The sequence below is a fragment of the Uranotaenia lowii genome, chromosome 1 (assembly GCF_029784155.1).
Source record: "Uranotaenia lowii strain MFRU-FL chromosome 1, ASM2978415v1, whole genome shotgun sequence".
NCBI classification, from domain to species: domain Eukaryota; kingdom Metazoa; phylum Arthropoda; class Insecta; order Diptera; family Culicidae; genus Uranotaenia; species Uranotaenia lowii.
This window is the reverse complement of record NC_073691.1, coordinates 133259680-133273697: the sequence shown is the minus strand read 5'-3', so window position 1 is coordinate 133273697 and position 14018 is coordinate 133259680. Positions and strand designations below refer to the sequence as shown.

The 14018-nt window shown below is 34.9% G+C and overlaps 1 protein-coding gene across 16 annotated transcripts in view; it reads right to left on the bottom strand.

Annotated features, from left to right (window-relative positions):
* Window positions 1–14018, bottom strand: part of LOC129740085 (cGMP-specific 3',5'-cyclic phosphodiesterase) — a 338821-nt gene that overhangs the window by 141525 nt on the left and 183278 nt on the right. For 15 of the 16 annotated variants that reach the window (XM_055731678.1, XM_055731686.1, XM_055731680.1 and 12 more), the window contains one exon: window positions 10458–10959. In XM_055731678.1, the coding sequence (XP_055587653.1) occupies window positions 10458–10959 (502 nt within the window). Of the gene's footprint in view, window positions 1–10457; window positions 10960–11239; window positions 11368–14018 lie in introns of those variants that run through there. The other variant, XM_055731683.1, reaches the window with a different exon arrangement.

Sequence of the window (14018 nt, the reverse complement as noted above, 5' to 3'; positions counted from 1 at the left end):
GAACAGAAGAACAGAAGAACAGAAGAACAGAAGAACAGAAGAACAGAAGAACAGAAGAACAGAAGAACAGAAGAACAGAAGAACAGAAGAACAGAAGAACAGAAGAACAGAAGAACAGAAGAACAGAAGAACAGAAGAACAGAAGAACAGAAGAACAGAAGAACAGAGGAACAGAAGAACAGAAGAACAGAAGAACAGAAGAACAGAAGAACAGAAGAACAGAAGAACAGAAGAACAGAAGAACAGAAGAACAGAAGAACAGAAGAACAGAAGAACAGAAGAACAGAAGAACAGAAGAACAGAAGAACAGAAGAACAGAAGAACAGAAGAACAGAAGAACAGAAGAACAGAGGAACAGAAGAACAGAAGAACAGAAGAACAGAAGAACAGAAGAACAGAAGAACAGAAGAAGAGAAATTGGTAGACAAGATGAATGTTTCCATATAATTATTTCTGCTTTTTTCGTAGATAAAAGACAGTATTGAATGCATATAAGTACAAAGGAAGCTTTAGGCAAACATTATTCTTTCCGAGCACACAAACGCCCACCTTTGCGCCTACCGTTAAGTACATGATGACCCATTTCCTCTAAGAATAATTACCATCGCATATGCTATCAGCACACGAGTAGGCAGAAATCTTCCAAGTGGTGTCATGCCTAGCTCCTAATTGCACTCTGACATCATCATCGTTGGGCCCCCCATGTGCCATGGTGGATAAATATAAACGATTTTTTTTTTTTAAATGCATCTAACTTTGTACCCGGAATAATTTTTGGTACTGATAACTCGCGGGCTTTTTTTTTAACTGGTTCCATTTTGAATACAGCTATGCCAAAAAGAATCAATTTTTTTATGAATCTTTGAAATTGTGTATGAAATTAAGGGATTAATTTCACTGTGATGGCACGAGTATCACGGTGTGCATCGCCCCTAGAAATAGCACCAAGCAGCGAACAAGGTTGGTCAACATTAAAGATTAATGTGCCTCGTTTTCCACTGGGAAGTCCTCATTGCGTGGTTTTTCTCCTAGGCATAGCTGTGTCATTAGCTTCAAGTAGATAGTCGGTGCCGCCGCTTGGGTGATGAGGAGAATCATAAAGGGGCATCGCTATTTAAAGCTTCTGTTAGATTTATGTTTTGCTTTCAACAACCGACGTTTTCATGAAAAAATTTTTTCTTTCAATAAATTAACTGCAACGTTTTAATATTTGTAGGTTTAACTACTTTCTAAATCTTGAGTTTTTATCAAGTTATTTTCGTGTTTATTGATTATGATTTTTTTTCGTGAAAAATATGATAAGATATGAAATCATACTATTCACATACTGCACTTTCCGTAAGATTTTTAATATTTCTTCGACAAAGTACTTTCCCTCATTTGATTTCTAAATCTCATCAATAGTACCTATGTTCTTACTGCAATCCCCATTATATGTGGATGTTATGGAAGTGCATCAGCAGGAAGCACCTGGGGAAAATCTTTGAATCCTTCTTCCCTTTGCACATGATGCCATTTTTCGCATGCTGCATCCATTAACAATATGTCAGTTTGCAAGACGTAGAATGGCTGCTGTGAAATATTCATTCTCAGCATTGTCATTTACGTGTAACAAGTTGCATCATGCGCTTCGATGGATGTAAAGTACTGGTTCCATGCACTTTCTTGCAGGTATGGTTGCATGCATGAGGAGAAATAATTTTTTTTTTTTGCTCATGGGTATATCTTTTTGAGATATGCAAACATCCTTGAGACTGAACATCTGAATTCTTCTAACATGCATATTTATTTGTAACTAGCTGATACCGTACGAACTCCGATTCGCTTTCAACTATTAATATGTGAACATTAGCTTACTTTCACATAGTGAATCGCCAATGTTTCATGAAACATTCAATATAGTAGATGACCTTTACTCTTGTCTTTCAACTTCATTTAATTTTATTCCATTTTTAATTATTTATAGCTTACGATTCTACATCTTTTTAATGCTACAACGCGTTGTATTGTGTATCGTTAATATGCACATCAAGAGAAAAAAATTCAAATTATCTCTAATTTCACGTTTTGTTCGAAATATTTTTAATTACGATAAAAACTAATCAAACATTGCTACTCATTTAAATTCAAATTATAATTGACTGGGTAATGAGTTCCAATTGATAACACCTCTAACAAAAAATGAACTACCGTATTGCGTGTCGTGTAAGAAAGAATTAAATAATTTCTTTCTCGCGAACTCCGGAAAGGCTGTAACTTTGAATGCAACTATTTGGGACATTTGGTAGTTATTATTTGATTGAAAATTATAAATGTTCCAGCTTTAATGAAATCGTAAAAAAAGAATCCCGAAAAATATGTTGCAGATGTGAAACTCTATCATATAGAGAAAGGTTGTTCTTTAACCCTCATCCGCATTAGAGTGTCATTTTGACACTATTGCAAGTTTGAAGGCTTGTAACTTTTTTCAGAAGCTTCAAAATACAAAAATTTCTTCGGGGACCCTAAATGAATTCTTTCTTATTGTATCTATTGAAGTTCTTTAATATTGTATCTTTACTTTTTTTATGGACGAACCCTGGAAGCCTGGACAAAAAAAAACTCCCTTTTCCGACTTAGAGTGTCAATTTGACACTCCAAAAGTAAAATCTATCTAAGTCGTTTGAACTATTATGAATTTCATATAAAACTTATATCAATAGAAACCTTGTAATGTCAGTAAAATATGTTTAGAACATTATATATAGCTAAAGCTTATAGTTTTCTCGTTATTCAGCATGAAGAAAAATAATCCGAAAAAAACATGCCTCAGGAAAACTGCTGTAGTTCATACATTACACGTCCAAAAAAATATTTGTCTTATGCATATGAAAGCTGAAGTTAATGTCTACATCATGGAACCAAGAAAAAAATCTAAAGACAGCAAAATGTTAGAATTTTAATAGATTTTGTAGTCATATTTTTTTTTGAAAACTCTACCATCGCTCAAACAGTATTAAAAAAAATCGAATGAAAAGTAGGTTTTTAAGACCACTTTTTTGAACTTTTTGCGACCATTTCATTGAAAATTTTTTTTAAAAATATTTCTTGGTTCCATGATGTAGACATTAACTTCAGATTTCATATGCATAAGACAAATATTTTTTTGGACGTGCAATTTATGAACTACAGCAGTTTTCCTGAGGCATGTTTATTCGGATTTTTTTCTATCATGCTGAATAACGAGAAAACTATAAGCTCTAGCTTTATATAATGTTCTGAACATATTTTACTGACATTACAAGGTTGTCTATTGATATAAGTTTTGTTTACATCGGTTGAACAACCCAAAAGTTATAACGATTTTAGCTTGTAGTGTCAAATTGACACTCCTAGTGCTGATAAGGGTAATGAAATCTGATGCGGATGAGGGTTAAAGCAACTTCGATTCAATCAATTATTTAAAATAAGCGATTGTTTCTTCGTTTAAGAAATAACATTTGAGAGAGTTGTCATCTCGATCGGTTGCAAAATAACGACATTGTTGCAAAAAAATTGATTTGTTAATATGGACGACTCCATTTCTTGACCTTCACACTAAAATAGGATATGAAATATCAATCCCATGAAATTATATCACAGAACACTAAACAGCTAGTGAGGATAGTTAATAACGCCAAAAGCTCAAAACCTTCCTGCAAATTTCCATCCCAATCCAGGGTGTAATAGCGTCAAAATCGAAAAAAAGTAGTAAACTGTTTTAATATAATTAAAATTTCATGTGATTTTCATTTTCAGTGATTTACAGCATTTTTCAATTAGGCGGAAGCCGCCATCTTTCACTATCGCGTCAGAAAGCGAAATTCGTCTTCTATTCGTTTAGCCCTTTCACACAGTTCCCATTAGACTGGCCCTGGGGATTTTTACAACATTTTTTTCAACGCGGCACTCCCTAGATTGGTGCATTTAGGTGAAAAAATAACTTTCTGAAAATTTCAGGTCATTTGGCAGAAGCATGAGCTGGCGCAAAGGACTTGAAATTTGTATGGAGATTTTCAGCAAAATGTATGAAAAATCGACATACTTTCATTCCTTGTGTTTTAAAATATGTTTGTAGTATGCTAGAAATTTCAGGAATTGTAGTTCAAACAATGACAAGCAAGTTTGAAAAGATTGTGGCGCGATTCGAGCTGACTGTGATGAGTTATTTGCAATTGAATGTGTGATTTTATCCGTAGTTCATTCCATTTAATTTCATTCGTGTTCTAATAAGGGGCCGTTCACATACCACGTGGACAGAAAAATGAGGTTTTTAACCCCCTTTTCCCTCTCCTTGGACAAGCGTGGACATTTGGCAAACTCCACCTTTAGCATCCCTTGAACCGATTTGTAGGTTTATAAAATCCCATTCAAGCTACCCTTTCAAATTCCAAACACTTTTATAAGATGAAAAAATTATTTAAAAGTGTATCAGTTTGATAAGTAACATGATCGGTTTTTAAGGGTTCAGTACCCAAGTAACACAGATCAAGCTAACTAGCATTTGGATGTTTTATTATGGTTTTATTATGGCTTTTTTTGTGCAGCCCGTTTTATGACGGTTTAATTATGGTCATGCAAAATTCTTGACTCTACCATCTGTTTTCATATAGTTTTGAAGACGCTCATAAATCTCTCATTAAACATACTGTTTTAGTTATTTAGAAAGAGTTAGGAATGCTATGTTTAAACTATAATAAAACACAAACTTAGAAGTTTTCTCCAAGCTTTCTTTTGCATGTTCTATGATAGCACTCAGTGCCTGATTATTAAACCGCCATAAAACTTAGTGACAGTTCTCGATCAAGATGTCAAAACAGGACACGCTCATATTAGATAGCCCATATTTGAATTGGAATTCCCATTTTTACACATTTTTAATAAGTTCTGTGTGTTGATTTTGAGTTAAAAAAAAAAAAAAAAAAAAAAATCTATGAAAACTTCGAATTAGCGGAAGTCTACAATATGAGTATTGAGTGAAAGGGTTCAAATAGGAGGAACAAAATTTGTTGCTTGACGCCATCATCAATACAAGATGGCGGCTTCCGCTTCTATTTTCAAAGCTGTAAATTACTGAAAATATCATGAAACCTTTTTAATATTGTTATTAGGTGAAAGTAATAAACGAGTAGAAGCCGAATTTCGTTGGCCGTCGCCATCTTAAATTCCAAGATGGCGGCTACCACTCAATTTGAAAATACTGCTTGTTGCTTGTTACTGTTGCTGGAAATATAAAAAAAAACTCCGAGAGCTCACAGAATCGAAAAAATGAAAATTGATAACATGTTTCATAACAGCTTTTTAAAAGCTTTGGTGACCAACATTGATGACTAACAGTGATTGGTCATGATGACGTTTCTAGGATAGGGTCTGATTTTGGCTATATTAGAGTCTAGCTGATGTTATAGAATGCGCTTTAGCTTTTTATGAAGATTAATGCTACAGTGAGCGAAATAAGAATAGCACCACTTTGTGTTTTGCTTGTTAAAATATGAATGATTGAAAATTACGAAAATTTTCTTCCACGGTTTATTCTGAATTGCTTAACACTAGAAGGACCGGCAAATTGAATATACCTATTCGGACCGTGACCAGTCAAAATGACTGGTAAAGGGGTAATTTTTTATATCATAATATTTTTAACTTTTTTCTTTTGAAATTGTTTTGTTATTTATTTGATATCATTTTTGTTATAAAATGGAAATATTTTTTCACCACGGAATCACCTCATTTTGGCATAGTTGACGAATGCGTGTATGTCATAAAATGAATATTTCAAATAATTATCAAAAAATAAAAACACATTATCAATCTAATTACAAAAACATGTTAGATGGCTATGGGTATTGACCATGAATGCACGGTTTCACTTCAGTTTTGTTTTAGTAGATATTTTCTAGCATCCATCGCTCTGAAATTTTTCAACCCGATGCCTATAAATTATACCTGATATTGTAGGTTTTGAAGCATATTTTTTATATAAGTAGAGCAATTTACCATGGGTGCACGGATTCACCGCTATTCATCCAAAATCAATTTTTTTGCATGCTAAAGGTGAAGAATGAAGACTTTTATAGATTTAAATAAAAATTTGTGTTATACACATGGTTTTTCACTATGGGTGCACGGATTCACCGCGTTTTAATCAAATATTGGATTATTTTTGCAAATTTTTAAAATGCATTTTTACTAATCAAACCAAAGTCGAAACCATGTCTCTCATGTTGAGACATAATGATTTAAATAACGATTTTTATTTAAAGTTCCGTTTTTTTCATTCCTGGAAAAGAAATATTTCAATTTTATCTTGAAATAATAAATTTATTTATTTATTTTTACAAAACAGGTTTTTGCAATCGTACATTTATCTGATAAGATCTGATCAACATCTAAGAAATTGGAAAACGGTTACCATGGACCGAGTGAGTGATGAATCAACATTGTCAAATGTATACGTTGATTTGTTTTTCCTTAAAAGTTTTTCGGTTGACAAATATTAAATTTCAAATACCTATCATATCTAACTCAAAAATATGTTGTGATTTGAAGCAATTTGAAAACTATTTCACTCTATATAATTTACAACGGCGAATTTGCAGCCATTCCGTGCACCCATGTTGAAATATCTGCATCCGATGAGGTCTATCAGATAGGCTGGCACGAGTCTGGTCAAGGTATGCCAGGCGTACTGGGTTCGATTCCTTGTATCGGCAAGAAAATTCTTGGGTTCAAACCCCATGAGTTGCCGACAGGTAAGATGTGTTTCCTCTTATAATAAGAATATTCGATCAGTTGCCAGCTGGCCAGGTATATACACGGGTGCCGGAATACCTGTAAGTGAACTTGCATTGGAAATTTGTCGAGCCTAATAATCTAAGAATGCATACTTGGGCAGAAACTGCGGTGAATCCGTGCACCCATGGTGGATAACCAACATATAAGAATATATCGTGCACCCATGTTGAAATATCATTTTAATAATTCAGTTTCATAGCTGATGTCTTCAAATTTGAATAAACAAGTACTCAATTCATAATAATTTTACTCATTCTAGTTTAGTATAAAACATATTTATCACCTAAAACTACTCGATTACTCGAATGGACATGTATTAAATCTAACATAACTTTTACAAATCTTGATGAAATTTCGCCAAATTTTGACAGAAAGTTCGATTATAGTTAAGCAACAAAACAGACCAAAAAAATTGGGAGTCTAGTGCTTGAAGTGACACACAGCGGCCAATCCGAGAACTTTTTCTTCAAATCATCACGACTTCGCATCGAAAATCAATAATTTCATAACGAATGACACACTTCTGCCCACCATAAGTCAACTAGGACTCATTGTATTGAATGTAGCTTGCAAATGAAACCAAAAGCAAGCGAAAAAAATTTATCTTGTTTGAGTTATAGGGTTTTGAATTTTACCAGTCATTTTGACTGGTCACGGTCCGAGTGTCCATGGCGAAATTTTTCTCGCTTATTAAAAGTGCTACTGAAATAAAATATACACAGTTTTGTAGAAATTCAAAATTCATGAAAAGTCGTATTTTTTGCGAATTTTTAAAGCGAAGTATGCAAAAGTTATTCAACAAACAAAGTGTCCAACCAGTCATTTTGACTGGTGCGGTCTTTCTAGTGTTAACGGATAAATCAAGCAAAAGTTTACTTTTTTGGACGTAGCAATTGGCGTTGAGAACCAAAAATGTTAAAAAGGAGTGCGAAATAAGAATAGCACCACTTGAGTTTTTCAACAAAAACAAGATTATTTTTACAGTGTAAAAGTGAATAATAATGCTTATACGAATTATTTGAATAGATAACTACATATTAAGGAGTTTTCCAGAATTCCAAAGGTTTTCAAAGGTATTAAAAGGGAGTTTTGAGAGATGCTCCTTTGGCTTTAAGGAATTTGATATTTGAGCTATAAAACTTTATCAAACTGCTCTATTTCATCAACAAAGCATTGTTAAAAGAACATTTAGTAATTATTTCGTAGAAAAATGTTGAAAAATGAGCCGGTGACGGAGCACTTTCGAGGATGCCTTTTAGAAAACAGGATTTGCGGTGGACACTGTATCTCAGCACAGAATCATCTGAAGTCAAAAAATCAGAGCAAAATATTTTTAATAGATGTTTTTCTGGACCCCAACGTTTTTATTTAACTTAAAAAAAATTTTATCAAATTTTTGTGGCTGTTTGAAGTAAAAACTACGATTTTTCACGAAAAAATCTGCCATTTTTTATCTGTAAAATCTCCCCAAAGTAAAAAAAAAAGAAAAACGTTGGGGTCTGGTATTTTATATGTAGAAAATATGTTCCAAATCTGAAAAGAATCGGATAAGTAGTTTTCAAATGACGATGTCCACGGACTTTAAAAATGTGCTTTCGAGAAAAACGCGTTTGAAGTTTCTGCTAAAGGCCTATAATTGCTACAGTTTTGCTTCAACTGACTTGAAAATTTGACACAACATTTATGAAATGTTCGATGTTGAAAATCGATTTTTTGAAAGTGTTAGAACCTACCCCCCCTTAACGGAACCAAAGCTTATTATTTCCATCCTATTTTTCCTGATTCAAAGTAAATCCCGAATGTTTGTTTCATCATTTCACGTCATTTTAATGAAGAAAGTAAGTAGTTTGGAAAAGAATTACAGCTCAAATATCAAATTCCTTAACGCTAGAGGAGCGTCTCTTAAAATCCCCTCTAAATACCTTTGAAAACCTTTGGAATTCTGGAAAACTCCTTAAAATGCAGTTATCTATTCAAATAATTTGTAGACGCATTATTTTTCACTTTTACACAGTAAATTTTTAAAAATAATCTTGTTGTTGTTGAAAAACTCAAGTAGTGCTATTCTTATTTCGCATCCTTTTTTCACATTTTTGGTCCTCAACGCCAATTGCTACATCCAAAAAAGTAAACTTATGCTTTTTTTTTTAATGTCTTTATTATAGAGATTTTCAGCTTTCAGCTGGTTCATCTCTTTAAAAAAACTTATGCTTGATTTATCCGTTAAGCAATTTTGAACAAGCTGTGGAAGATAATTTTCGTCATTTTCAATCATTCATATTTTTACAAGCAAAACACATAGTGGTGCTATTCTTATTTCGCTCACTGTATAGTCCAAACGATTTTTTGCGGACCATAATGAAGCTAAAATTGTTACTTGGGTAACGACTATTAATAATTTCGTATATTATCGCCATTTGCAAGGTAAAAAATGTGGTGTTTTTTAACGACGAACGAGCGTTTGTTCACTTTGCTCTTCGGAAACTGAACTGGAAACCCGAAGTCAGGACTCCCTATGAACATCGATGTAACCTGATTCATCTTGAAAAGCTATCCTTTAGAAGAAAGTTTGTGCAGTGTTTATTCACATTCGACTCACTGAAAACAACGATCTCCTGGATTGCATAAATTTGTATGCTCCTACACGCCCGCTGCGGAATCAAATGCTTCTTTGGATTCCATCTCATCGAACCACGTATGGCTACTACAATCCAATATAACATGTAACCGTTATTTTAATGAGTGCGCTAGAATTTTTGATTTTGGTATGTCTAAGCAGTTATTTAAAAAAAGGTTAAGGCATCTCTTAGAATAATAAGTCTGTGCGAAACAATATTTTTTTCGAAGACTAATAAATAAATAAATAAGGAGATTTGGTTTTTTGATAAAATATTAATACAATAGAAACTAAAAAACTATTCCTCATGAAAATTCGTACTTTCGTGGAAAAGAGGAGTACTTAGTTTGCCCCGGGTGCTCGTTATGCCCTTATCTCCTCTACGCTCATTTCTCGATAAAAAAGAGTACATGTACTCTTAAAAGGGTTCGTTTGGTACCCCTATATTATACTCTTACGGTTGACATATCGGAAATAAACATTTTGATTATAGTTTTCTTAATGGTGAGATCAAAAATGATCTTTAAGTTGCATTTTGGGAAATTTTTTAATTAAAGTTCAAATGCTCAAAAAATATGTTTATGAATTTTTGTGAGCTGACAGCAAAGTTGTTTAGCACCATTTGGCACATTTTCTAGATCATTTAATCCTTGTAATACATTCCGTTTCGAGATAAAGCAAAGGAATAAAGTCAAGGGATCAAGTCTCACTCTCGTCACTATTTTTAATCAAGTTAGGAGAACCATTCCTCAGAATATGTTTTAATTATCCTGTCTCGGCTCTCTGACGAACCAAACCAGATGTCTTCAGCTGAAAAATCCAAATGATCATCTCGCACTGAAAGGAAGGTACATAATTGAAATTCTAAACCGCAACCAAAATTTACATCGTTTCTATCGACGTGCCTTTTTAACGACTGTATTCACGTCTCTGTTGAGATGCAATTCCACCAAGAGAATCTCATTAAAAGTTTTAATTGAGGCATCAACCAACAATCAGAGAAAGCAGTTTGAAAATTAACACTCACCTTGACTGGGGACGAGGCCAGCCACTGATTGAAGAGGTCGGATGTGACGGATGCTCGATGCGGTGAACGAGGAGATTTTCCCGACCCACCGCCATCGATGGCGATGGATTGCAACTTGGCGATGATATCAACCGGGGCCCGTTCTCGGAACCACCGCTCGATGGCTGCCGCATGATCTTCGAAGAAAGTTCCGACCTCGTCGAGCTCCTCCTGGGAACAGCTGGCGTCGATTAACCCGGAACCACCGACCGTCAGGTGAGTCGGCGACTGCGTTTGGCTCATGCTGGACCGGGAGTTGTTCGGGGACAGAAGATTCAAATCCTCCGAACCCGCCACGCCGCCGATGATACTTCCAGTGGACGGTCTTGAATTGCTTCTCGTTAAGCCGTAATTAACTTCACTTGCTTCGCCATTTTCACACTGCGACGAAAGCTTCGGTATCGAGGTACAACATTGGTTGTCACTAGCGAGCGAGTTGTTGCAGAAGATTGGCGATTCTTCACTGTAAGTCAAAGAAAGAGGGGCCCCGAGAGCCCACCGGAATAGGGAATAAGAGAGACAGTCGGTGAAGATGGAATGGCGTAAAAAGGGAAACCCGAGGCAGGGGCTTTGCTATGCACTTATAGGAGGAGTTCATGCGTGGCTTATTACCAGGGCAGGGGTCACACAAATAGCAATCGTATAGATTCTACTATGCGATAAAATTATGGAATGCTTCTGAAACACAGTAAAGTCAAAGACTCGCGCTCTTTCTGCCTAATCAGCTGAATAATTAAACTCACCAAAATTGACAATCGGCTGACAGGACAACGGATAAATTTCCAGGAGTGGTCCAGAAATCAGTTACATAAATGTCCAAGGATGCACTGTGACATTCGTTACATGCAAACATCATCTAACGGGAAATGAGGTTTCAACTTCGTTTGCACCTATGAGCTTTAAAAATTATAAATTTTCAATTTTTTTATGCGAAAAATGATATTTCTTTCGATCTAATCGACGAAGCTGACGAGATCATTTAATGGACTTATGATAAGGTTACCGAAGTTGTTAAAGCACCTCTCCAGGTCGGAAAAATACGGGCTATTTGGTTTAAAAATCTGGCAAAATTCGTGCAATATCCGTTTAAACTTGATCAAAACCCAGGAATTACTTATCAGTTATCAAGAAGAAAAACACTTGGAACATTTTTTTTCACATAGAAATATATTATGAATCATAAATTTTCATTCCAGTAAACCGATCTTGACTATTTTGACGAAACTTGCCCTAATAATTTAGTTTTTGGGCGCACAAAAAAAATTATTACTCAATTTAAGAATTTTGTCTGGTTTCGCCAATAAAGTGAATGAATCCAAGCTTTTTCCAACCAGATCCAGGCAACCGGGTAGAACCGGACTTTTTCACATTTTGATTCAAATATCCGGACAAGTCCGGAGAAAACCGGGAAATCTTGGTTAACTTTAAATCAATAAAACTTAAAATATATGTATATGACTAGCTGTTCAGATCTCAAAAGAACGAAATAATAAGTTGAAATAATTGTGATAACAAATTTCAAAGTCAAATCATAATGTTTCTATAACTGTTATCCGTTAGCTGTTGGATTTTGAAGCCTTAACTTCATTTATGACTTGAATGCATGTTTTGTTTTCTTTTGAGGCCCATGCAATTAAAAACGTTGCATTGAAAGGTCGATAAATTTTCCTTTACTACACCTCTCACGTATTTACGCTTCTTGGAAACCACAGGAGAAAACCTTAAGTCAATATTCCAAAGCATTGGTTTTCAAAGTGTTCCCCACCGCCCCCAGGAGGGGCGTTGAGAGCCTGCAAGGGGGCGGTGGAAGAGCTCAGAATTGACATTTTTGTTGCTTTTCAGAACAAATTTGTTCCAAAATACCCTTAGGGGAGCGGAGAGCCCAAAAATCGAGACAGGGAGCGATGAGAAAAAAATAGTGTTAATTTTAATCTGCTGTGATTTTCAGATTTAACTATATTTAGTGGCGCACAGGAAATGCCCGATAATGTCCTGGTTCCCAATTGCCAGTTCCACCACGCTGTATTCCAGATATCATCGGAAGAACATTTACGTGGATGTATTGGATTAGATTATTGACTCAAGCATTTCTCTAATCAACTCCGAAAGAATTACAGGAGATTTGGGCCAATAAAATCAATTTTTGCAATCCATTTTATCGATTGACCAAAAAGACGTTTACGCCAAGCGAGAAATGCATTAAATCGTAAGTACATCTTTATTAAAAATAATTTAATTAACTCTAATTTCGAGTACACTAGCATGTTCTGCGCCTTCTTTTATGTTCCCTTTCTAATTTGCAGACAAATTTGTTCGGCAATAATAAAATGAGAATTGAAAATGTGATTCGGGACTTAAACATCGATTTTCTCAAAACATGTCTAGTGGCTCATACGACCTAATCAATACAAACCCTAGAAATAGTCTAAATTTTCAATAAATTGGAACTAATTGGACAAAAGCTTGCATGCAAAATATATGTTTACAAGAATTAGCATCATTTTGGATTTTATTTATTCCCCTCATCGGAATTTTCGGAAAAATCGAAGGGGGATGACAAAAGAAGAATTTGATATTTGCCCGGCCTTATTTCTTCATGCAATAATCTTTGTTTTTGTGGTATAAAAATTTGACTGGAAATATATTTTTTTGGAGAGATTTTTTGGCTCCCAATCTTGTTTTTAGCAAAGACGTATTGATTTACGTTTCCAACGTTCTGATCCTTATTGGATCTTCTTCAGGGAGTAAAATAGTGTTTATTTAGTTAGTTCTGCTGATCATAATTTATGCTTTCTTACCGAAAAGATGCCGTTTTCTTGCGAGTGTCGACTCGGCTGGTCGTGTATAGCTGTCTTTTGATCTGTTTTCCGAATAATTTAATTCAATTCGTGTTTATAGATATAAGGTGTAGTCTGCCGTAATCTGGCAATTTGACGTATGCGCCAGCGGATAAAATTTTCAGTACGGAGCTTTTTGCAAAAACGTTTTTTTATTGAGCCTCCGAGCAAATTTCAATAATCAAATCTGTACACTATGAGTTTAAACAATGACAAAACATGGTCAAATACATAATTTCTGGAAAAAGGTTTAATAACGGAAGTTATGTTACCAACGTCATTTTGTTGTGGAAACAGCTATTATTTTTCACTGTTTCTAAGACCAAATGACGTACATCCATCGTAGCATGCGACAAACCATTTCCAGCTATTTTCTTTCACAATCAGTCAAATATTCGCGGCTCGTGGAGCTGTATCTGAACCAAAATAAATGGAGTTTATAGCTGAGTACGGTAGCATGAGCGAGAGTGAGCCTGAGGTTAATCCGGAAATGGAACAGGACTAACTAACGAAGCGTATTCTTCAATAGGTAATCCAACTTCCGCGAATGGAACGTTTCAAGGACGTAATATTTTCCAAGCGAATCGTTGCTCTTAATGAGACTTTCGCGCCTCTTGGAGGGGGAAAGAATTGAACAGTCCACGCTGTTCTATGGAAAGAAACCATAAGCGGCAGGAAAGCAATG